A 24,479-nucleotide genomic window follows, 5' to 3' on the forward strand; every position below is an offset into this window, starting at 1 on the left:
TTTATTTCGATTTCGATTTAGCAATATAATCCAGATACATGCTATTTTTTTTCCAAGCTTTCTTTTTTATAACTGGTTTTGTCCACAGCTGAGGAACGTACCAAAGAATTCAGATCAGGTCTCAATTTAAAGAAAAAGCTGTCTCCAAAATTAAGCTTTTGCCAGTTACTCACCCTCATGCCATTCCAAATAAGTTTTTATATTTTTAAGAATTGTTATATGGGTATTTTAACCATTGTCTGTCAGGTTTTACCAAAAACATCTAACATCAGTATCCTCATAAACAGTAATTTAGGTCTTAAGTAAAAACAAACATCTGTGAAAGAAAACATGTGTAACAGTATATTGGCTACAGGAAGCTCTTAAAGTGACAGCGGTCTAATACACCTACTGTCTGTCATTCATGTTAATCAAACAAAAAAGAGAAAATGGTTCACTACTCTTGACTAAATCACATTTCTATCTTCAATAAGAACTATGTTTAATTTACACAGTGAAGAATATGCATATTTGATTATTTCATACGTGCAGCATTTTTTATTTATTTGTTCAACTGTAGTTTTTATTCATTTCTTATTCTTATTTAATTGCTGACTTTTTTACTTATCTTCAATGTTTTTTTATCAAACAATGATGCAACTGGTAGTGCGTGACGATTTCTTCAATTTAAAATGGAGCGAGAAATGTCGTTTTTATAAAATGTAGGCAAATAAAAAGTACATTTTTAAGATTCAGAACGTAGTGAAGCAAAAGTAAAAATACCACAATTTAAATACTCCAGTAAAAATTACAGCTACGTAAAAATTGTATTGAAGTGCAGTAATAAAATAAAATGTGGCACGTGTTCAACATCAATAATATCAAATGACATATTTACATGCTTTTATATTGTTTATTGTCCTTTTTGGAATTTGACATTTTATAAGAATAAGAAAAAAAGCATTGTGTGTTTGGAATTATTTGAGGGTGAATAATGTCAGAATGTTCGTTACTGAGCGAACCGCCCCTTTAAGTGGCTTTGCTTAGCTTCAATCAGGCAAAGCGAACGTTTCTGAAGCAGCGCTTGTGAGATGTCCCTCAGCTGAAGTGTTAGAGTTGTGTATGAATTTGTGCTGTATGTGCTCTGTGAGTAAGACTAGTCTCTGTCCTCTGCTTCTGCTCTCCCCATGGCATTGCTATCCTTTGACTAGCTCCAAGGCAATGGTATGTACTAACACTAACTGCTATGCTCCTCCCTCCCCGCCTCTGTCTCCTCACACATACACTCTTACGCTGGGAGAAAGTGACAGTAACATCACTGAAGATAATCATTTTCCCCTTCAAAAAATGGAAAGTTGTCAGCGTAAAAAATCCTTGACTCGCTTTGATTCTGTTAAGAACTTCAGTGGTGTTTTTCACTCTCTGCCATTTTTCAGTCTCTTTTTCCTCGGTGGTCTTCTCCCACCTGTAACGTCATCAATAGCTTTTCAGTGAAACCAGGTCCTGCACACTGTCTTTTATATACCTTAGCTTGAACATGTTTCTTCTTACAGCTATGAGGAAAATACAGAACAACTTGCTTTATTGCTCAAAATGTACTACATTTACTCACCCTCGTGTTTTGCCTTTTCTATAAGAACGCAAAAGATGATATTGATTTGATAGGGCATTTTTATTTTGAACACAAATAGACGTATATCTGTGGAGGCTGCCATCATGATAGTTTACCAGGATTGTGGGGTTGAAGATTAGGTTTAAATATAAATAACATTTTAGGATTAAAATACAAAATCTGGACGTTTTCAACTGTTGCAAAGTAGAATGATACCATTTGCCAATGCAAATGAAAAATGACCTTTTAAAGTCAAATGTAAAGCACAGTTGCGATATGACATCATACTCTCAGTTGAAAAACGTAATTTAACATAAAATACTGTACATTTAATATAAATGTAAAAATACACCAGCTAATCCACTTTACTGCAATCCTGCTGCTGATTTAAAGTTTGCATTGTTTTCCAGCTAAGAGTTCACGCCGTGATGCATTAATCTTCTATTTGCAAGGCGGTGTTTACTAAACACGAACTTTAGATAGCAGTAAAATTTGCATCGACTTTGCTTTCCTGTCTGCACAAAAAGTGTGGTGTAACTGCCCATTTTATCCATAAAGTGAAAGTTCACAAGATTTCGTTTTGGTGTTTCACAACACGAGCATGAGTAAATGAGGACAGGATGTCCCTTTAAGATTAAACCGATCTCTCTCTTGACCTCCCAGACCATAACTTCATCTCACTTACTCTTTCCCTGCCGTAATGTTTTGAATTTCCTTTCCGTTTTTGGGTGGGTGCACCTCATGAGAAATGTAACAAACCGCGTCTCTCCTGTAGAACACAGCTCTAGATAAGGAAACCATCCAGCTTTCTCGCCGCCATCAGGACCGCAGCCCCCCTCCTCCGGGAAAGAGCCCTTCCTCCACCCACCCAGAGAAACGACGCTCCCATAAGGGACGTTCTTCTGTCCAATCGGAGGAGTCTAGGAGCGCTGCACCCATCGAGCCTTTAGCCTCAACAACCCCCAATGCACCGGCAGCCCCTCACTCTGCCTCACCCCCCCACTTCCCAGAATGCAGTGCTGAGGCTGAGGCCAGCAAGGGCCTGCCTAAGGAAGAATAATACTACTTGGGGAAACAATGTGGAGACAATTTTGAATATAAATGCATAAATACATATATAAATCTGCAAATCTTTGAAACTTCATTCTAGTTAAAAGGCTGGAATACACTACACTACTTTTGCCCTGTTTTTTACAGCCTGGACGAGTACGCTGTCCGCAGAAAACCGTGCATGATAAGCACTGATTCTGATTTTATAGTTAAGAGAGTATTATACATTGATATTTAGATCACACGTTGTTTAAATTTGGGTCTCTTTGTAATGAGGTGCAGTTTTAGGGATTTTGTTGCGTACTGAAAGACCGGGGTTGCCAGGTCTGCGAAAGAAAACTAAACCAAAAATAGCCCAAGACTAACCCAGCAGCCCTATCCCAAATATCAAAAAATATCCCAAAAATACATATTGTACAGTCACTGTAAAACTCAAGTTGTTCAAACAAAGGAAAATATTTAGAGGAATGTGGGTAGCCAGAGATTTTCTGTTCCTCACTGAATTCCATAGTATATAGAATTTTGTTAGCCACGTTATTCAAAATATATATTTTTTATTTTCAGCAGGAGAAGGAAATTACCGTAATTGATTTTAATTTTTGGGTAATCTATTCCCAAAACTAAAGCAATTCCTCTTGAAAACCGTGGACCTGGCAACCCCATCTGATCCTCAGACTTTCATTATATATTGTCTGGTTTTTCTTTAACTATTTACAAAGTCAGCAAGTTAGTGAAGCCCAGTGTTCTGCTTTTAAAAGTCATTTAGTGTAATCCAGCCTTTAACACTCGTTCATTACTGTCTGTATAGTGGTCGTCTGCTCGTCTCCCTGCTTTCTTCTTCTTCCAGTTTGGCTTCCGATTCCAGCACCCAGAGTGGGTTCGAAAACTTAACGTGTGATTGATTGTATATAAGTGCTTTGGATATGAAAGATCCGCTCTGCTTTTGTATTTACTGAGATGGACAGCTCACGTCCTGGTTATGAATAGCTAAACACTTTTTAGGGCGGATCTAAACATGCTACTGGAAAAAAAAAGACTTTGAAACTGGCAAGAAACTTGTCCTGCTGAAACTTGAAAGTACAGTGTATGTTTGAAAATAGACTGCTTGACTTTTTGACTCTGCTGAAGAAAAACAAGAAAGCAATTCTGATTTGTGGGTGTGTGTGTGTGTGTGTGTGTGTGTGTTTTCTTAAGAGGGTGTGACTAGCACTACTGTGTTCTGGGGTCATTCTGCGCTAGTTTAGAGTTGCCTTCATATGAGCCAGCAAAGCGAGGAATCTGTAGGGATTGTTAATAGTTTTGTTCTTTTGCTAATTTATTTGTACAGATTAGACAAAATGTGAAATTGTATTTTAGAATAGTTCGACATTTTCAATCCGGAGTCGTTAAGTGCACGATATTTTGATTTCTCTGTTGCAACAGTATTAGATTTACAATCTCAAGTCCTGGATTTGTCATCTATTTGTTCCGTGTGCTACTTCTGTATCTCTTTGCTCACCGCGGCACCGTTTTCCTGAAACTGTCAGCCCGCAGGGAGTGACGGAGCTTGTTAATTAAGGGAAAACGACATGATGCACTGCTATTTTGACGTGCATCCGAGGTTTCGAGAACTATGGCAATATTCTGTTTCATTTCTGGAAAAGCTAGATTTCATGTTTAATAGATGTCATTTTCTATTAGTGTTCTTTATCATCACATAATCAAAGTAATGCAATAAAATGATCTTGCTGTTGTTTATCCTTGTCTTGTCCTTATTATGGTAGGCTACATGGTCAGAAGACCAACCCTGCGTCATAATGTGCGTGCATGATCTACAATTTAGGATGGATAGTATGCACGTTGGGACTCTAGAGAAACAAATTAAGTTCAATTGTGATTTCTGGGGTCTAACGACAAAACAGCTGCAACATCGCCATCTGCGGACTGATGGGCCACACAACATCGAATTAAAGAGATTAAAAGTTTACAGCTGCAGCATTTTATTTGTTTTCATGTGTGGTCTTTACTAATTATGATCTTGTTCGTTTGCCTTTTTTTCCTATTATGAGTCAAAATATTTTAAATTGATTAAGATTTAGGCCTTGCTCCTCACATACCTGGTGCTAAAAATAAACTTTTTTCCCCCTATATATAAATATATACCATATTGACAATTCCGGTCACATGCGTACTTTTCGAGTTTTTTTTTTTTTTTTTTTTTTTACTTTATTATGTATTTGTTAAACATTTTTACATTTGTATTATTAATATTGAATATATTTTCTAACACGGAATAAATGGATATCATTTGGGGTCAACAATGAATTCATGAAATTGAAATCGTTTTCAGGATGGGTGAAATTTGACTCGCGGATCAGATTCAGTTAAGCAGCTGCAGCAGACACCGCATTCATTTTATGATTAAAACGTTTAATATGGAATACCATAGATATATGTCTGTGAAATATGGGATTCTGATTAGAATGAGCTTTCAACTGAATATTTCGTCTGTTTTTTACTTTAACGCAAGTTAGAATAGCTGATCATCGCCATCTAATGATTAGAATTATTACTGCCATTAGCTGTTAAAAAAAACATGGCCTCGGAGCAACGACAATTTTAAATCACCAGTCAGGAAACAACCAACACTGACTAGAAAAACAGCACATCTGTAAGAGATTCAAGAAAGAGAACTTAAAATAGAGCAAGACACCAGAATAAATAGAATGACAAAAAAGCAACAGAGAGCTTTATTATCCGTTTACACAGACGTAACTTCGTTATAACCAACTAATAATATGAGTCCCTCTAAAACTCAATTTCCCATAAGCCCCAAGCGCATCATACGCCATTGCGTCATGGCGTAAACGCCATTGGCCAATTCCTGTTGAGTCGGCCATATTGGAATTTGAAGTCTGCTATGCTGTGAGCAAGTCGGCAGGCTCTTAGATTATATCTCTCAAATACAGTTGAATTTTACCCGTATTCGCAGCGCCAGAGCCTGGCATTGCACTCGAGACCCCGCTGTTTGTAGACGGAGCGCTGTCTGTGTATTCCGTGGGGTAGAAATGAGTCCTACAGACGCTAAACGCGGAGCGAAGCGCAGGAAGAATAAGCGGGGCGGCGGCGCAGGGAAGGCCGGAGCTCCGCCAACACCCTCCAGCAGCAGCGCACACGGAGACTCGAGCACCATCTCTAGCCTCAACGGAGAGGTGAGCGGACCCTGGGGCATGCGAGGCGTTCGTTGGGGCATCCGAGCTTGAACGCGGTCTAGTTTAGTCCAGATTCCATGGTATTGCAGGCCTAGGAGAGCTCCTGTAGCTGATCTCACGTTTACAAATGCTTGTGCTGAGCTGCACTGATCTAGAGCTTTAATCTTAAACGGTTCCTGGTCTGGTGACAGAAACATGGCAGGAAAAGAGTAAAGACGTGTGTAAAGCGTATTTAAAGCCGTTTTATGCGGCAGATGTGGAAGTTTGAGTGATTTGTGGTGCTCGGAGTGATGCGAAGCTAACTTGTCAAGCGCTGTTCAGTGTTAGCTGATGTGTTTACATAGGTATTTCAATAAATGTATTACCTTGTTGACCTTTCAACAAAAAGAGTAACAAGCGCGATCTTTAGGCTGAAAATGTCAGTGTTTATAAACCACGATCTACTTATGTTTCCACGTAGACAGACAGACCTAATGCTAAAGCTCACAGTGTGTTTAAATCATTTACTCTACACATTGCTTTATTCGTGTATATTTTCTAACGGTTTATTAATATTTTAAAGTCTATTTTGTTATTCAAACAAATTGACGTAATGGTTACCCTTTTGAACTCCAGTGACAAGTAGGAACATACCGGAAGTGCTTGAAAATATTCAACGTTGAATGTCAACAAACCCTTTATAACGTCTGTCAGTGGTTTTGAATTGGGTCTTGTGCAAAGTTTGTATTTTGGACATAAATGTAGTATGGTGTAATGTCATTCAGCCCGGTTATTTTAATTTTTTTTTTACTGAGTACCCTACTAATAGAGGTACATTTTCACCTCAGTTTGTCAGCTGCTTTCCTCTCGTTTCAGTTGTGCATTCATGGTGTCCAGCTGTAAGAAGTGTCAGGGAATGAATAGGCCACTCACAGCACAGGGTCCAGTATTCTGGGCTTTGTCAGAGACTTATTCTTTCTAGTGGTATGCCTCTGTTTCCAAGGAAACCACATCTGTAGCTTAACAAGAGTATCAGTCTGTGTTGACATAAGCAAGCGAAAGAGCATTTCATCACTGGACTGTATTACGCCTCTCTTGCTTGCATGGGTTTTGTTTAATGCCATTTCAGGGGCAAAATGTTGTGACGGTGAAATAGTCAGAAATCAAACAGACATGTTTGTTCATGAGTCTACGTATTATGTTTTTTTTTTCTTCTTAAGACCGAATACAGAAGCAAATGTTGACGCATATGTGACATATTTGTGTTTTACTAAGCAGGTGCTCAAGAAATCACATTCTCCTCTTCTTAATACATCTGTCAAACTGGATTAAAGCTGAAATCGTATTTGTCTTCCCCAAAATGCTACTTTTTTCTTTGCCATCAGTTGCACACACAGCTGTTGGTTAAGTTAATGTCTCTTAATGTGTTTGAATAATGTAACAACTATTTGCTTAAATCGCTCCATATTAAGCTGAGATGGAGAGAAGCATTTTAACATTGAAAAATAAATTCACACATTAGCTTTAAAGCAATTTGACGTTTTGATATTGTGGCCATAACGGTCTTTGTCACAAGCATTGATTTATTAAATGGCTGATAACCTGTTGGATAAACTGTATCATTAATAACCTGTCTAAATTAAAAAAAGGATCTGAATTCTTCTGTTGTTCACCGTTACATATAACAGGTGTCACTTTTTTAGCTTCTGCAAATTACAAAATATAAAATTTTAGTTTTTATTTATTAGCAAAATTATTGTTATCTTGTTAGCTGCTTTGTTAAATTACAAAATATCATATGGAGCACATGGATAGGAAATGCACTGTAAAGAGAACCAGATTATTCCTCGTCAAACATTTCTTTTCCCTTAGATGTTCATTATTGTTTTATTTTATTTTGATGGTTTCATGACAGTAATTCACCACACAGAACAAATTTTGCTCTGTATTTTTGGTCGCCACCTGTCCGTGTTGGCACCTGCATAATTTGTCTAACAAGTGATGAGTAATTTGTGCCAAAATATAGTAAAGTTTGACACATTGCCTAATGTGTCAGCAACAAAAGATAAAAAGAGCATCATTAGAGACCCATTTTGCGTTGTGACCCATCAGTTAAAAATCTCTGCTGGAAAAGATTGAAGTACTTTTGGAAGTAATGCTTTCTTCATATGTCATCTTCACAGAATTGTTATATAAAAATAGGTGTTCTACTACTGTCAGGAGTGCATTCAGGGTCAGCCTTTATCCTGTGAACTGATTTAACTCTGCTGCATGGTGTTGCAAAAGGTTTTTTTTTTTTTTTTTTTGTGAGTAGTGCATTCAAGTGGCATTCTTTTAGCTCTGAGCTAAAGTCGTAAACAACAGCGTGTATGCAATTACATTATTGTAATAAGTTAATAACCTTGAGACTTTGAAGAGTTGATTTACGGCCGTCTTTCTCTTAAGGTCCCAGTCAATGGCGCTCCACAGTTTTCAGAAGGGCCAGTAAACGCTGACTTCTCAGGAGTCCTTCAGGTAACAGGCAAATCTCTCACTTTGCAACACTTCTACAGTGCTCTGGTGAATTTGCATTTCCTCTGTGTGGTAGCACAGCTGTGATTTCCTGAAAGCCTGCTCCAACTTAAGTTTAAGGTTACGATTCTGAAGCGTATTCAAGCACCACGCGTCTTCTAGAGTGTTGATCCATTGATCTCCTGTAGAGGATGGCCATTAGTGCAATTTGAGAATATTCCGTGTGGGCTTTTTACGTTTCGAGCTGAACGAAAGCTGCTTTCTCACAGTTTATCTGTTTTGCTGTCTTTTACTCAGACCCCGTTCACATTCGGGGTGAACCAGAGGGCCCCCTACACCACAGGCGACCGCTGCCTGCTGTGTCGCAGCGAGCGCAAGGACAGCGTCTCCCAGGACATGGGAGGATCCAGTCAGAATGGCACAGCGCAGTTGCCCAAATCTTCCAGCGCCCTTCAGTTGCCTCTGTACGTCTGCTCCGACTGCAAGCGCACAGTGGAGAAGGATGATCGTCAGCCCCCTCTTGACCAGTCTCTGTTGGTATGTTTTGTTTTCCTTCAACACTTATGCCGCTAGTCTTAAAAAACATAACTGTAATGATGAGTCTGGATTCCTGTAATTAACATGTCCATTTTCAGCTGACTCAGAGGAGTGTTGAATGCTTGAAGGAGTTGTTGGCGATCTCGGTACTTTTTCCATTCATATCATTGGCCAAATAAATTCCAGCTTGTGATATAAATGAATTTGGAGTCGGTATGAATGTTAGGTGACTGCCAGGGCAAGATAAACAAAATATACATAGGTACGACAATTATCCCTATTACACTGGCATGGATAGAGATCTCTAGTAGTTTTATTTTAACTGCACATTGATTTCTCAGGCAGATAGATGTGCTGTTTTCCTGTTGATGTGTTTTTCATAAGTATATTTTTAGAGCAGATCAAAGAGCAAAATTCAGAGGCGTATGGCCCCCGTTTTGCACAAAACCATTAGCTTTATTCTTTTCACGACTAATTAATTGCATCTAAATTTGAAATATTGCACGTTGTTACATCCAAAAGCTACATAGACATTCAGATCACAAATTGATTGCATTTAAATCCTTTCTTGTGTTGAGCAACATTTAAATGACCTTACAGCAGGAGATGTGAAGGATTCCACCCCAGCCCCCACAAAAAAAAAATAAATAAAAAAATAAAGTCGTCGCTTACACGATACTCAAAAAATGCTTGCGTGAGATGCTGCAAAAGAGGTGAATGCGATTAGTCATAGATTTCTTTCTTTCTTTCTTTAAATGCAGTGCAGTTGACTGCAAAAACACATTTCCTGTGAGTGACCCCTGAAGGATTTGATGTCTGACTGTATAGATGTCAATTTAAGGTGGAGATTGGATTAGCAGAGAAACATTATTGCCTTGTTAGAGAGCTCAGGGTATTCAGAGGACAGGTGCAGCCAGAACAGAAATTTCTTTATTTGTTATGCAGTAAGGTTCACTTGATGGGGTTGATGTACTGTCATACTCCACCTCACATTGCATTGAAAATATGCATCCATCTGTGCATTTTGGAATAAGCAGATGTTTGTGGACTTCGGCTGAATTTTTAATAATTAACTGAATAAAGCTAGAAATACCCAGTGTCTTTCACCTTGTTATAATAATAATAATAATAATAATATGAATTTGATATGTTCCTTAATGATACCATGGGAAAATACATTGTGTGTGTGTGTGTGTGTGTGTGTGTGTGTGTGTGTGTGTGTGTGTGTGTGTGTGTGTGTGTGTGTGTGTGTGTGTGTGTGTTTTATTTGATTTGGCTTTGGCTATGGCACCCTTGTAATACCTCTGTGTCCCACCAGGGACTGCAGCCTACAGTTTGGAAAGCTCTTTTAGAGTAGGCCTCTGTGCTGGTTGATGCTTGACTTTTTGAACTGCAGTTCTGTTCCTAAACGAAACATAATAAATAAATGGATTAGCTTCAAAAAGACATACGGGCAAATGTAACTATTGGATTTATTAATTTATTTAAATGCATTTATTTGTTTCTTTTTGCTAGAATCAGAAATGTGACGTTTTTAAATAATATTTCAGTGCATCTCTGCATGGTCTCGCTTGTGTTTCGCTCTCGTAACATTTACTTTTCAAGTTTAAGTAGAAGTTGCCCTATGTGGTTGACAATTACTCTAAACTCAAAAAAAATAAAAAAGTTTTCATTTTCATTCACGTCAGCCATATCCAGCCCACATATAAAGTGTAAAATAAGCATCAGCCTTAGGTCGGAGTTTTTTTGAAATAGCCAGAAAACAGGAATTATAAAAACATTCCTTTCTTGTTCAGAATCAGGACTTCTTATTGCACATGCCGATGGGTAATGGCGGTTTGTCCCAGGAGCCTTTGGGTGCTGGAGGGAGACTGGCGGTCGGTGCTCCTACGCTGCCTGCTCCAGATCTCGGCGCTCCTCTCACTGCAGACACCGTGTGTAGCTGTGAGGCCTGTTATGAGCGGAGGTGAGACCTGCGTCATTTTAAATACTGTTTTAAATTAATGTTGTGGGGATCTGCTTGCATGGGTCTTATAATCGTGTCTGATGTTGGACTTAAATGTTTGTTTGTTCATCTACAATGCTTCGATCGTGGGTGTCTTCGGTTAGGGAGATCACGGCTGAGTCAGAGCGGGAGTCACAACAACTGCAGAATCACTGGTCTGAGGTCAGGTACCTGGTTCGGTGCATTTACCGGCAGACTGGGACTCCGCTGGCTGATGATCAGGATCAGCCTCTTGACCGGGACAAAGAAAGCATGAAGGAACTTGTTGACAGGTGCTGATTGGTTCTGACCGCATCTGACATGTCTTCATTCAATTAAAACACGCTTCCATTTACCACCTTTTTTTTTTTTTAAATACTTTTATCAAAACCGTAAATCGCTCAAAAGTGTCAGGAAGTGCATTAATAATGTAATCTTGAAAAAAGTATCACCGTTTCCGCAACAATAATAAATACAACAACTAATAGCGGAGACACGTTTATTAAATTAAATTATGACTGTGTGTTTGATCAAATAAAGGCAGCCTTGCTGAAAATGAGAGACTTGTTTCTACAATATTTTAAATGTCCTGCTGCCTCCAAACTTCTGAATGGGAATAGAAGTGATTTATAACAAGTATTACAGGAATAAAGGGGTTTGCTACAAATACCCATCACTTTGATGACTAGGTTGATCATTTTAAAGTGCTATATTGCAGGCTCTTATTGAAAACTACAATAATCACTGCAGTATTGTGGGTCTGCTAATCCTGTGTAATAAATCTCATTAATAATTCCACTGAACAGTGTTCCCAAAGGCTCACCTCATGCTCTTTTTATTCAGGCTTTGTGAAAAAGACCCCTACCAGTTGTACCAGCGTCTGGAACAGCAGGCAAGAGAGTATGTCTTAGAGATGAAAGTGCGGTTACTTAAGCACCTTTCCACAGGCTCAAAGGCACCCGGTGCAGTGTCTCAGGGGCCTCCACAGGCCCACCAGTTCGTCTCATTGCTGCTAGAAGAGTACAATGCTCTCTGCCAGGCGGCCCGCACCATCAGCAGCTTCCTGCTCACCCTGGTGTGTTTCTGCAACCCAACCGTAATACATACATACATACATACATACTAGTGTTAAAAGTACTTTAGCACATAAATTAAAAAAAAATAACAATGTCTTTCCGCAGTGCCATTCATACCGAGTACTCGGTTTTGCATATGTGTGAATTTGAATAATAAAAATGTGTTTAAGCACAGCCATAACACTGTTCTTCCTCTTCAGGAGAATGAACATTTGCAGAAGTTTCAAGTGACGTGGGAGCTCCACAATAAGCACCTTTTTGAGAACTTGGTGTTCTCTGAACCCATCCTGCACAACAGTCTACCTGCCTTAGTGGCCCAGCTCAGGTATGTTTTTTTTTTTTTTTTTTGTTGAATCATTTGAAAGAGTTCTTACAGCACTCCTCTGTATATATAAATGCCTTGATTATGATTTGATAAATAGGCAGGGCACAACATCCCATGATTCATACAGTGAGGATATGTACCGTACACTGCTGGAGAGGTACCACCAGCTGGATCAGGAGATGAGTGCTGTGGCTCTCGAATGGCTGGAGTGTGAGAAGAGGATTGATGACTATGTTGATGAGCAGGTATATTTCGATGGCTGCTGATGTGAGTGTATCCTTACCGTTATTGGTGGTCTTTCATTTGATACCAATTTTGCCTGTTTTTCCAGTTGCTTTTCAAGGTTGAAGGTCAGAATCTGACAAATCAAAGGACAGAACCACATAAGTCTTTAATTAATAGAAATGTAAGCTGCAGCACAAGTCATTCGCTATTCATTATTAATCTTCATACATGGTACTGCCGTTTATAAAGCATTTTGATTGCAGCTAAATAGGTTTCTCTTTCTTTTTTTTTTTTAAGATGTCTTTAAGAACCAAGCAGCGGATGCTCAAAGAAGATGCAGAGATCTTCAAACAGAAAAGATTTTTTGAAGAGCAGGTAATATTTTCTTTTAACATTTGAAGAAACATTGAGGCAAGTGTGCCCAAATTAAAGCCTGCAAGTGCAGTGATTTATTGACAACTAATGGAATTAAAATCTAATTAAACATGGCAATTACTCTATTTCTGGTTAACATGAGGAGGTGTGCCTGTGTTTTCCTAAAAGCACTTGTGTTTATTATTGTTTAATATTGCAGTTCCTGCCGAACAGTAAAAAGTCTTTGGGTGGTGACAGTAAGTTCACAGACACGGTGAAACAGATGCTTTCGTCCAGACTGAGTATCCCCGACTGTCCCAACTGCAACTACAGACGGAGGTGCTAATCAGTTTCATTCAGTAAAAATCTGTGTATATGGCTTCATTGGCAGGGCTTTCTTTAAAGTTATACATTTTGGGGGCCACTTCTAGAAAATTCACGAGGAAAAAAAGGATTTGACAATCCTTACTTTTCACCATTGTGTACTTGTAGCCTGTACATTTATTGAGTTCATGCGTTTACCTTCAGATGCACCTGCGACGACTGCAGCCTGTCTCACATCCTGACCTGTGGCATTATGGATGCTCCTATGGCAGAGGATCTGCATCTGAAGCTGCCCCTACAGGCGGAGCCTCCCCGGGACTACTTATCAGAGGTCCATCCCCCCAGCATGTCATCAGGCAGCTCGGGGTCCGGCTCGGCCCCAGGCTCCCCCATCACCATCCAGCAGCACCCACGCCTCATCCTGCCACAGGATGGCACCACCACATTGTGAGTTAAACACTTTCTCCTTAAGAAGAATAAAAAAAAAAATAAATAAATTCACTAATTTTGAGTGAAGATCACTTAAACGTCTACCAGTTTTTTCTTTTATGAAAATAACAGTTTACATAAATAATTCTACACGTTTATGGGTCAAAGACAAAAAGAGTTTAACTAAAAAAAAAAGGCATTATACTGCTTTAAATATTTGTTGTCCCCACCAAATGATAAACATTTAAATTAATTGCAGTTTTGCTTTTGTTTTTAAAAATAATAGTGCAGAAATAAAAATCGCACCTTTCCCTGATTTACTAAATTTATCCACTAAAATGTCATTCAGTGTAACAATCTTGTCAAGCATATTTACAACAAATTCAATTTATGACGCGTTAAAAAATAAATTACTTCCATCCCAAATACTAATTAGTAGTTAAAAAAAAACACTATCGAAGGTTTTATCAATGTGTCAGTAAGATTTTATTTCTCATTTAAAACACATTTTATATGCTTCTTTAGTCTTTTATATATTTTAATATGTACAAGTCAGAATAGGCATGTTGTTTGAATTTTTACATAAATATAGACCGTATCTGCTGACCGTATCTCAACCTTATTTTGACATTTTATTGTCCAATAACTTATTTGAAACCTTAAAAGTAAATACTTTACTTGCATTTAAAGTTAGTTTTTTTTTCTGTGGACATTAAATCTCTTTTGAACTTCTTTTGATGCAGACATCTTTGACTCGTATCTTTATCTACATGTAGCCGTATAAACAATGTACATGTCACTGACAGTAATGCCAACTTGAAGTTTAGTAAATGATGAAAATATTGATTTAGTAACTCCTTTGACAGATTTGATGAGCTCATTCAGGAAAGGACTAAATTAAACCAGTAACTCTTGATTTGAAGTCTTTTTGAATGATTCATTAAAGGAACCAGCTGATGAGTCACTTTGTTTATTTTTGTGAGCAGTTCTGTTAGGGAATATTGTTTTTTTGTTTTTCACCACATTCAAGGAAAAAAGGCTTTATATACACAAGTATAAAAAAAACACACAAAAGTTTTATGGTAGTTATTGATTATAGCCTTTTGATGTTGTGAAAGCTAGGAGTTTTAATTATTGTTTTTAATTTATTAAATGTTCATTTTGAAAAATATTACCAACCCTAAACCTTTGAACTGTAGTTTATATAAATGCAAAATGTCATTTGTTGGCAAAAAGAGTTTGTTTTTCCCTGCCTGCTTGCTTTATGTTTGCATTTTATAATAATTTTATTAGCTGTCAAGGGTTTTTACGTGGATAACGCTGAAATGTAGGCTTGGAATTTTTTTTTTTTTTTATAATGTGTAGTACTGGTAATAGGTCTCCTGTGGACAGTATTGCAAAATCAGATAAGGCTCAGGTTCCAATTATTATAGTCATCACTGTATTCATGACTTCATAATGTACTTTCCTGCTGAGCTCACTCAGTTTCTGTTTTTCAATAATACAGTGTCATCAGTTTTTATTACATCACAACTCCAACGGCTGAGTCATTAGGTTTCTTTTACTTTCCTTTCTCTGCCCCAGCGATGATGAAGTGCCTCCGTTGTCGGCCATCTACCCTCTGAGTGGGTACGAAGACCCCGCGGTGGTGGCCAGCATTAATGGCATTCACAGTCAGCTCAGTGGAGAAGAGAGCTTGACGCTTAAAGATAAAGTAGGTGACAGCAGATCATCTGACAGTGTTGTTGCTGCCTACTGTATATGATATGTCAACTGGAAAAATTTGGCATTTGAATTGAAAAAATTGGTATTGATTTCTCCCTTCTTATTCTCCCAGTCTTCACGAGGGAGCAGCAGCAGTAGCAGTTCCTCTGAAGGTGATGAGGAGGAGAGGGAGAGTGGTGGGGAGCCTCCAGGCCAGAAGGAGTCACTCTCAGGAGGGAAAAATGACTGTCCGCCTCCATCATACCCTCATACACAGGTAGACCTGATACATACTCATACATACGTGTGTGTGTGTGTGGGTGCTTGTAATTATAAACGGTTGAAGATTTAAAAAACGTAAAAGTTGCGTTGAGGAAAAATATAAAATTAAGTTATCACCGCCAACATGGACTATCACAGCAAGCCTACTGAATATTAATTATGTTTAGTGTATTTAGCAGTTTTAAAGGCTGGTATTAAGTGTCTGGTTGATAAAGCGTGAATATTTTCAGATAATATTTTAATATAAATTTTAAAAGTAGACTGTTTGTGTGTAGATAGATAATCAAAAGTATTCAACCCCCCAGAGACTTCAATCATTTAAGCTTTTATGAAGTGATAATTTAAATATATAATATAATTATTTTTGAGTTGTAGGATTTCTTTGTAATATATATCATACATCATAAAATATATCTAAGCATTACTTTTATTAAGTAGCTTAATTTTAAGGTAGGGTACAAAATCCGATTGGGTCAAAATCCAATTAAAACTATAAGACCTTTTAACCTTTATAAGAACTCCCCTTGAGCTGTTGCACATACATTTGAGGTTAAAGCTGAGTAGCAAATATGGTCTCTGGCGAAATAAATATTTGTTTCCTTTTTAGGTGGATCAGGTACAACATCCGTGCGAGTGTCATGTGTGCAATCAGGGCAACGGGGACGGTAGCACCTCCGGCCTGAACTCCACCTGTCTGCCTACCAGCAGGCTGCATGCAGGGGGTCACCAGTTCTTCTCAGAGAAGACAGCAGCCCACCCTGCCCTCCACCTCTACCCCCACATCCACGGCCATCTACCCTTACACAACCTTTCCCACCTGCCCAGACCACTGCTGCCCACCCTCTACTCCACACCTCCGCTCACACACAGCAAGGTTAGAAGCACTCACGTGCACAGAAATGCACAGGAAATTCCTAGCCATCCTTTGGAGAGTAGTGTATGTGAATTTGCAGTTATTTTTCCAGCCACAAGGGGGGTGACATGTACCAAAAATCATCAGGAAAAAAGTTCACTTCTTACTGGGCATGTCCCTTTCCACTTCAACTGTTACTTGTCAAGCTATGATGCAATGTTACCATGATTTTCCAGTTATTAACCTAAATCATTTTAAAATGAAATTTCTAAAGGAATTTTTCATGTAATTAAACCCTACTTTCTTCACATCATCTTCTCTAGACTCTCCCTCCCACCCCCACATCCAGTCACACAGGTGGAAAGCAGCAAGTGTTCAACCCCACCCTCCCGGAGCACGTCTATCAGAGCTGTTTTAACACGGCAGGGGATTGGAACGGCTCTTTGCCATGTCCCTCGCTCAAACTAGAGAACCTCTGGGACACGCACATGATGAAGAACTGGAACCCCTCTGTGCTGCTCCAGGAGCCCCTACCTGGTCAGTTCCCAAGTCAGTTCAAAGCGGATGAAACTGCCCTTCTATTTTGAGTTTAAATGCATTTTCTAATATGGAGACTTGTAACCTATATTATGAGTTATTCAGGTGTTTTGTTTTTTTTAATTGCCTTTTTAATCCTTAATCAAAGTCATTAATTTCCCATCAACCTCCAACAACATATCTTCTTTAATGATTTGCCAATAATTCTTCCCTCCCTTCACATGTCACTCACATGAGATCGCAGCAATTAGCAAACAACAGTAATGCAATCTATTACTGAAGGGCAAAATCATGTCTCAACCTACATCCGTTTTTTTTTTTTTTTTTTTAACTCATCCAGGAAGATATTTGGATGCACTTCACAAAAGAGTGTTGATCCCAAACTCAATTCCTGGAGGACCACAGCTCTGCACAGTTTAGCTCCAACTCTAATCAAATGCACCTGATCCAGTTAATCAAGGTCTTTGGGATCACTAGAAACTTCTAAGCAGGTGTGATTTGGAGCTGGTTGAAGCTAAACTCTGCAGAGCTGTGGTCCCCAAGGAGACCACTGCATAGAGAATGATGATAAAATCTTCCACTGCACAAAGTCTTTAAAATGAAAAAAAGTCCTTCACATCAAGGAAAAATGAGCTTTAAGAGCTATTAATTAAAAGTTTTTTTTTGAGTAAATGAGAAAAATGGTTCTTTCATGGCATTTTTGCAACAATTCTCTGTTTGGAACATTTCATTTTTAGGAGTGTTTAAGAAAACAGCATTTGACATTACACATTTGTAGTTCAACCACTAGTGAGTCCCAGACAACCACAAAGAACTACTCATCTGTCAGTCTACACAGTGGGCTAAAATAAGGCTCCAGACCTGGCCAGTTATGTGTGGCTTTAAAGGAAATTAAGTGTCAGATCAAATCATTTTGAAATGCACAATATGCTTACAGGATCAAGATTTGTGCTTAGATACTTCAAATACTTGACTACAAGAGAAATTAAAACACGCTTGCTTTGTATGTAGTCACAAAATTCTTCTCAAAGTCCTTTCATTTCATTTAAAATTCACATCAGAATGGCCACATACACAGTGAAGTTTGGGGAGTGATACTGCCAAAATGCCAGATTGAATCTCTGAAATTATTTTCCCCTTTTTTCTTTTTTTTTTTTAAGTCAGATCACTTAAATATATATGTCATACACAAATCGCTCACAAGCATTGGCATAGTGATAACCGTAGTTAAAGTTTGACTTATTGTAGCCATAAACTAGAAACTACAAGCAGTTTAATTTTTTGGCTGAGCTGTTTTTATATTAACAACCACAGACGTTTAGTCACCTGCCATCATTAGCAAAATGCCATCCACAGAAGAGGTGTGTTATGTTTATACTCATTAAGCTGTTGCTCGTGCTCTCTGGACCATAATTGATGGGTTTCCCCGAGACCGCAGGGCTGGTGGTGAGAAACTGTTGGAAGGAGATCAAAATTTGTGAATGAGTCAAAACTCAATTTTCTAGCACCACACCTCAGACAAGCCGTCTCTGCCGTCCAAAAGTGGGTGACATCACTGCAGAAACAACTACTTGCATAATGTGTACAGAGATGAACTGCACATTTTATACTAACTTTTAAGTGGACCAGAAAGAATGTATCCCATGGCTTTTATTGTTTTCATTATGTCTCTGACCCTCAAACTCTTCTCCTTATCAAAGGTGACATGCTGGGCCCTCCCCTTCCCGACGTGCCCCTCCTCTCCTCCAGTTTGGACCCCAATGTCAATCCCCACCCTGCCCCGGATGGCAAAGAAAAGAAGAACGGCGCCAAGAAAAAGTGTCTCTTCAACTACCAAGATGCCTTCATGGAGGCGAGCGAAGTGGTGATGGCCACTTCCTCTGCCACCTCCTCTGTCTCCAGTACCGCCACCACTGTCCAGTCAAGTAATAATCATTTCCACATTTCTAAATTACCCATTTTGTATGTGTTGAGATTGCATTTTTGCTTTCCTGTGTTCATTTGTTTCCTTTGTTTTTAGATGAAGTTTTCCATAATTTAGGTAAAGAGGACCATAGACATCCCACTCCTGTTGCTCCTAGGAATAGTCCCACTAGTCTCACGTCTCTACCCCCTCTCAACGGAACCTCACATCCTTCTTCCCCCAACACACACCTACCCAGTATAAGCACCCAGTCCTTCCCAAAGACTGTAACTCCGCCTGCAGGCTACATGGATGTCCATCAGAGTCTGTGCTTGTCATCTGGCGAACAGCAAGTCACCCCGGGCGATGGTTTAGTCAGTGGTCCAAATAGCGTGTGCAGGTCAGCCCCCTATCTATATTATCTATACACATATATTCTTTGTCATATTCCTGCTGCGCTAGACAATAGGGCTGGGCTAAATATATATATGTACTGACGTGATGCGCATGAATGTATTGATCGATATATGGCGCCCAGTCCTACTAGACAAGCTTCTCTATTCAATACCAAGTCAAGCTTAAAGTTTGTAATTTACCATATTCACCAGAATATGTTGTGGAATTGAGTCTGAATACTCAAAGTCAGGATGTTTTTTGTCAGTGATCCAGACTGTGAGGGTCATCGCTGTGAAGGGAACGGAGGCTACGAGCACCAGCCATATGAAGGAGAGGAGAGCCAAGATGAGGACAGCAGCTCGGAGCACAGCTCCTCCACCTCCACCTCCACCAATCAGAAAGAAGGAAAGTACTGTGACTGCTGCTACTGTGAATTCTTCGGTCACGGAGGGGTACGAAAACATCATCTCTTGACTTTCACGTAACTAATTAAATGTCTTACTGTTTGGGATAGGGACGTCATCAATATGACTCGCATTAAAGGAATTTACCACAATATAATAGATACAAAAAGAAATGTGTATATTAAATTATCAAGTTTGTGAAATTATAATTAATTACTATATTTTGGAAAATCACATGCTTTAAATAATTAGGGCTGGTAAGCGATTAAAATGTTGTACTTTACATTATATGTACTCTTTGGACCATGAGGTTGAGTAAATGACACAATTGTCATTTTTGGGTGGGTGAACTGTACATTTAAGAATTTATTTTGGTAATGTTATTATTATTATGGAAATATTAAATGATTTCTTTCATGAAATTATACTCTAAATAATAAACTAAAACTGCCAGTAGGTAAATGTCTTAATGATTATGTCAGCGAGTCATTTGATTTGTTCATTTGATTCGTTCAGATGGCTGATTCATTCAGGAGTGAAGTAAATGGTTCTTTCTGAATGGTTCATTCAATCATTAGGCATTTTCGACTTGAAGTGGATCATCATCACCATCAGATCGGTCGGTGTGTGACAATAAAGTCAGAGATCCATTAAGAATTAATTCATATAATTGTGTTAAATTACCAGCCCTAATAATACATACATACATATTAAATAGAAGGTAAATCTCAGCTGATTATATTGTCTGGCATAAGTTAGTACCATTTAAGTCGGTAGCTGAAATTAGAGGTGTTTTTTTTTTTGTTTCCGTATCTGTTGATATTTCATTTATATGAACTTGGACCACAAAACCAGTATTAAGTCACTGTACTGGGGTATATTTGTTGCCAAAAATACATTGTATGGGTCAAAATTGATCAAAATTGATATTGATTTTATGCCAAATTAAAATTAAATAAAATTAAATAAAGATCATGATCCATGAAAATATTTTGTAAATTTCCTATCATAAATATATTAAAACCTTTGTTTGATTGGTAATATATTGCTAAGAACAAATATTGTCCTATCATAACAAACCATACATCAATGGAAAGTTTATTTATTCAGCCTTTAGATTAATGTATAAATCTCAATTAAAAAAACATTTATGACTGGTTTTGTGGTCCAGGGTCACATTATTGCAAAGGTGAATTACATTATTGCATATATCTAACATTTAATTGAATCTAAAACTATACATATTTTATTTATTTCCTAGTGATTATTTAGAAAAAATAGAAAAGAATATTGAATTGCCGTTTATTGGTTATCATCCGTAACATTTTTGATAGGCTTATTGGTATTTGTAAATGAATTGTAAATTGCAAATGATGTAAAATACTTATTCCTGTCACTTTACCATTAACACAAAGCAGTCTTGCCCACAAATGTAATCCATGTAAATTTTTATCCACCAGTATACTAAAATCTCTACAAGCTGACTTATCTTCCCTCACTTTCAATTATAGACAGGCACTTTGAGTTATCAAAGCTTCCAATCAGTGCGTGCTGTTCCCACAGTGTCATTGATGGATCAGTGCATGTGCTTATTTCCTGCACCATATCAGTTTTGCATGCTTCACTGCTTATGTAAATCAGACCATTAAAGGAGCATTTGTGGAAGCAGTTCATGTTAACCGTTTATTGTTGAAGGTGTCATGAATAAATAATCTAATCGTGTTGTTTGCGCTGCGTAGCCCCCCGCCGCACCCACCAGTAGGAACTATGCAGAGATGAGGGAGAAGTTGCGACTCCGGCTGACCAAGCGGAAGGAGGAGCAGCCTAAAAAAGAAGATTTGCTGCTGGAGCGGGATGGGGTGGAGGACCATCGCAAAGTAGAGGACCTGTTACAGTTCATCAACAGCGCAGACAATAAACCAACCAGTAGCTCCAAAGCAGCCAAACGTGCCCGTCACAAACAGAAGAAGGTAAATCATTTTGAAATTTCATTTCATTTATAATAGACTGAGAAAAGGAAACCTTAAGTAGATTTGTGTAACCATTTATGTTTATTTCTTCATTCAGTTTACAGGCATTTTCCCTTGTTAGTGGAGACTTTGGAGTGAGCAGAGCATGTGCGTGTCGTTATTTAGTCATTTGGAACGAACTGTTGCCAATAAACATACATTTTATATTTTTTATATTTATAAATAACACGCACATGCTCTGCTCGCTCCAAAGTACCCACTAACAAGGGGATAAGGATGATCACTTGGATGATTTGGAAAATGACCATAAAACTTACAAATTGTTACACCTATAGTATAGTCACATATATTATGTAAAAAAATATATATATATATTTTTTTGATGTGATTAATCGTGAAGAATCATTTTACAGCACTAATATATAGTCTTTTACACTTATCGATATATGGAAAAACTTTGGAAATGTCAAATAATAGGTCAAATAAATTGACCTTTATATGACAAAACAAAATTAGTTCCGTTTTTTTGTTAAATGTCAAGCTGACCCAAAAAGCTTAATGATATTCACGAATGAGTAATACATGATATTTGTTATTTAAAAAAAACTAGACATGGTATCACACTGTTATTTAGGGTGTTATGGTATTGACTGCGTCGGGATTTGTTTGGGTGTAGATGGAGGAGAAAGCCCGTCTAGAGGCAGAGGCTCGGGAACTGGAAGAACAACAGCAACTTCTGAAGGAAGAGAGGAGGCGGCAGCAGGAAGAGGAGGTGGCACTGAAGCAGGAGCTGCTCCGTTTGCAGGAAATGCAGCAGTTGCGGGCATCTAAGAAGAAAAAGAAAGACAATAAAATCAAAGATTTAACCAAGTCTGAAAACCCTTGTCTCGTTCCAACAACCAACAACCCTCAGCCTCTTCAGCAGACGGCACAGAGCGTTTTAGAAAAGAACATGCAGAACGGCAAAACGCAGCTACTACACAATCTCATCCGTCTCAGTCCTAAGGAGCCTCGTCTAGAACCTGAATGCCCCACCGGTGGGAAAAACGGCCCACTGCAACAGCCAAGCCCAAAGATTTGCAAAGAGAGACCTTCAGAGTGTCCTGCCCTCCACAATGGCACCCTCTCCCATCCAGAGTCCTCCCATACCAAGGTCAAACCCAAACAGCAAGTAAATAGCTCCAAACCCAACGGTGAGGCCACAAAGAGGCCAGCTGAGACATCCAAAGCTCCAGAGCCTCCCAAAGCCGGGAACGCAGCCAGCCCTCAAACTGACACCAAAGCCAAGCTGAAAGCTTCAGACGAGTCAGTGACCGAGATCAAGAGGGATGAGAGGACTAATGGGAAAAAGCCACAGAATGGAGGGAAAGATGAGAGGAACTCTCCTGTTATTGAATCTACAGCTTTAGACCCTCCTCAGCAGAACGGCAAAGTCCCAAACAACGAGTCCCCTCAGCCCAAAAGCAAAGCCAAGAAGAATAAGAAGAAGAAAGCGGATAAGATGAATAACTCAATAGGTGAGTGTTGTGAATTGCCAAGTTGGTTGCAGATAGATGTCAAAAAGTTTTAGCCATTTTTGAATGGAAAATCAAGTCAGAACTCTCTTGTTGTCCAACAGATGATGTGTTTTTGCCCAAAGACATTGATTTGGACAGCGTAGACATGGACGAGACTGAACGCGAGGTGGAATATTTCAAAAGGTAGAGTTTGGTATTGGTAATGGGTTTTTCTCTGCCATCCATGACCTTTTGTTCACCAACAAATTCATTTTTCACCCTTTTCACAGGTTCTGCTTGGACTCGGCACGACAGACAAGGCAGAGGTTGTCCATCAACTGGTCCAATTTTAGCTTGAAGAAGGCCACGTTTGCTGCCCACTAATGGGTCTTCCTTTCAAAAGACAATGGCAGGAATGGATAAGCGTTCCTCCGGTTTCTTCTCTCTCTCTCTCTCCCATGTTTCTACAGACTGACTGCTGACCCCAGTGCTGCTATGCTTCAACTGCTCCTCCGGTCTACATTATCCATGCCGCCTTGCCTTGTCCTTGTTGCTGTGGGTTCCTCAAAGAACCCAAAACGGGCTTGTATTCCTGCAGTACTTCTGGAGAGAAAAAAAAAAAAGAGCAAAGTCAAAAAAAAAAAAAAAAAACAACCACAAAATGCTACTCTATAAGTTTATCCCTATTATTTTGGTTTCCCTTTCTTCTTTTAAAAAGCGTGTGTGCTTTTTGTCAGTGAGTGGGCCGTTTCTCTTAGGTCTGTGCCATGTTCTGGGTTTTCTCTGTACATTAGGATGAAGGCACCGCTAAAGACATGCTTCAAGAAAAAAGATGAATATGAAAAAAAAGATCCTTTTATTCAGATCAGCTGTGGCTTTGCTCACCTTTGCACCTAGCACTGCACTTCCTCACAACTCGTCAAGAGAACCGGACAGGTCAGCTTCATGTCATCGCCCCGAATCTCTCCCTTTATTGGGAGAACGGCTAATACTTGACAATGTTCACGTCGTTTTTTTTTTCATTTAAAAATGTTCAGTGTAACAACTATGTTCAAGTTACCATTTTATTTTTGTTTCGTTTTTTTTTTGTTTTTGTTTTTTTTTCCTCTTTTTCCAACTTGTACCAAGCTTGTATCAGAATACTTTCAGAATTGAATCGAAAAGAACAATACTCACACTATCAATCTGTTATAGAGTGTATATTGTATTAACACTGAAGCCGGACTGGCTACTTTTTAACATATTGTTAAGTAATATTAAAATCTTGTCTTTCTTTTTGAAAGATGGAATACAGTAGAGTGGCAGGACATTTCTGTGTCAGTTGTTTTTTCCATTCGGCTCCATTTCATAACGCTTAT

At 38.7% G+C, this 24,479-nt stretch overlaps 2 protein-coding genes across 20 annotated transcripts in view; both read left to right on the forward strand.

The window, feature by feature from the left end:
- The window catches only part of dclk2a (doublecortin-like kinase 2a), a 37,395-nt gene extending 33,019 nt beyond the window's left edge, over positions 1 to 4,376 (forward strand). For 13 of the 17 annotated variants that reach the window (XM_043243227.1, XM_043243220.1, XM_043243267.1 and 10 more), the window contains one exon: positions 2,367 to 4,376. In XM_043243227.1, the coding sequence (XP_043099162.1) occupies positions 2,367 to 2,651 (285 nt within the window). In that variant the 3' untranslated portion in view covers positions 2,652 to 4,376. Of the gene's footprint in view, positions 1 to 1,190; positions 1,204 to 2,366 lie in introns of all 17 variants that reach the window. The other 4 variants (XM_043243300.1, XM_043243308.1, XR_006251260.1 and 1 more) reach the window with 2 other exon arrangements.
- Positions 4,377 to 5,521: 1,145 nt separating this feature from the next.
- Positions 5,522 to 24,428, forward strand: fam193a (family with sequence similarity 193 member A). Of its 3 annotated transcripts, none has more exons than XM_043237214.1 (23): positions 5,522 to 5,832; positions 8,257 to 8,325; positions 8,620 to 8,859; positions 10,656 to 10,825; positions 10,969 to 11,136; positions 11,687 to 11,918; positions 12,120 to 12,244; positions 12,342 to 12,489; positions 12,576 to 12,650; positions 12,767 to 12,844; positions 13,044 to 13,162; positions 13,352 to 13,594; positions 15,161 to 15,290; positions 15,414 to 15,557; positions 16,170 to 16,436; positions 16,739 to 16,964; positions 18,653 to 18,877; positions 18,973 to 19,255; positions 19,517 to 19,703; positions 21,395 to 21,625; positions 22,302 to 23,142; positions 23,244 to 23,325; positions 23,412 to 24,428. In XM_043237214.1, the coding sequence occupies exons 1-23, from the start codon at positions 5,689 to 5,691 to the stop codon at positions 23,503 to 23,505; spliced, it is 4,521 nt and encodes a 1,506-aa protein (XP_043093149.1). In that variant the 5' UTR covers positions 5,522 to 5,688; the 3' UTR covers positions 23,506 to 24,428. The 3 variants fall into 3 exon arrangements, with proteins under 3 accessions (XP_043093149.1, XP_043093160.1, XP_043093169.1); XM_043237225.1 differs by having other exon boundaries at positions 16,739 to 16,952; XM_043237234.1 differs by lacking the exon at positions 8,257 to 8,325.
- Positions 24,429 to 24,479: the final 51 nt, after the last annotated feature.

Source organism: Puntigrus tetrazona, chromosome 1 (assembly GCF_018831695.1).
Source record: "Puntigrus tetrazona isolate hp1 chromosome 1, ASM1883169v1, whole genome shotgun sequence".
NCBI lineage: Eukaryota > Metazoa > Chordata > Actinopteri > Cypriniformes > Cyprinidae > Puntigrus > Puntigrus tetrazona.

Excerpts from the sequence above, each read along its gene's own strand:
- fam193a (XM_043237214.1), top strand. The coding sequence starts at position 5,689 with ATGAGTCCTACAGACGCTAAACGCGGAGCGAAGCGCAGGAAGAATAAG. Across the intron at positions 18,878-18,972 it reads CGCCACCACTGTCCAGTCAA|ATGAAGTTTTCCATAATTTA; the intron begins GTAATAATCATT and ends CTTTGTTTTTAG. Across the intron at positions 21,626-22,301 it reads CCCGTCACAAACAGAAGAAG|ATGGAGGAGAAAGCCCGTCT; the intron begins GTAAATCATTTT and ends GTTTGGGTGTAG.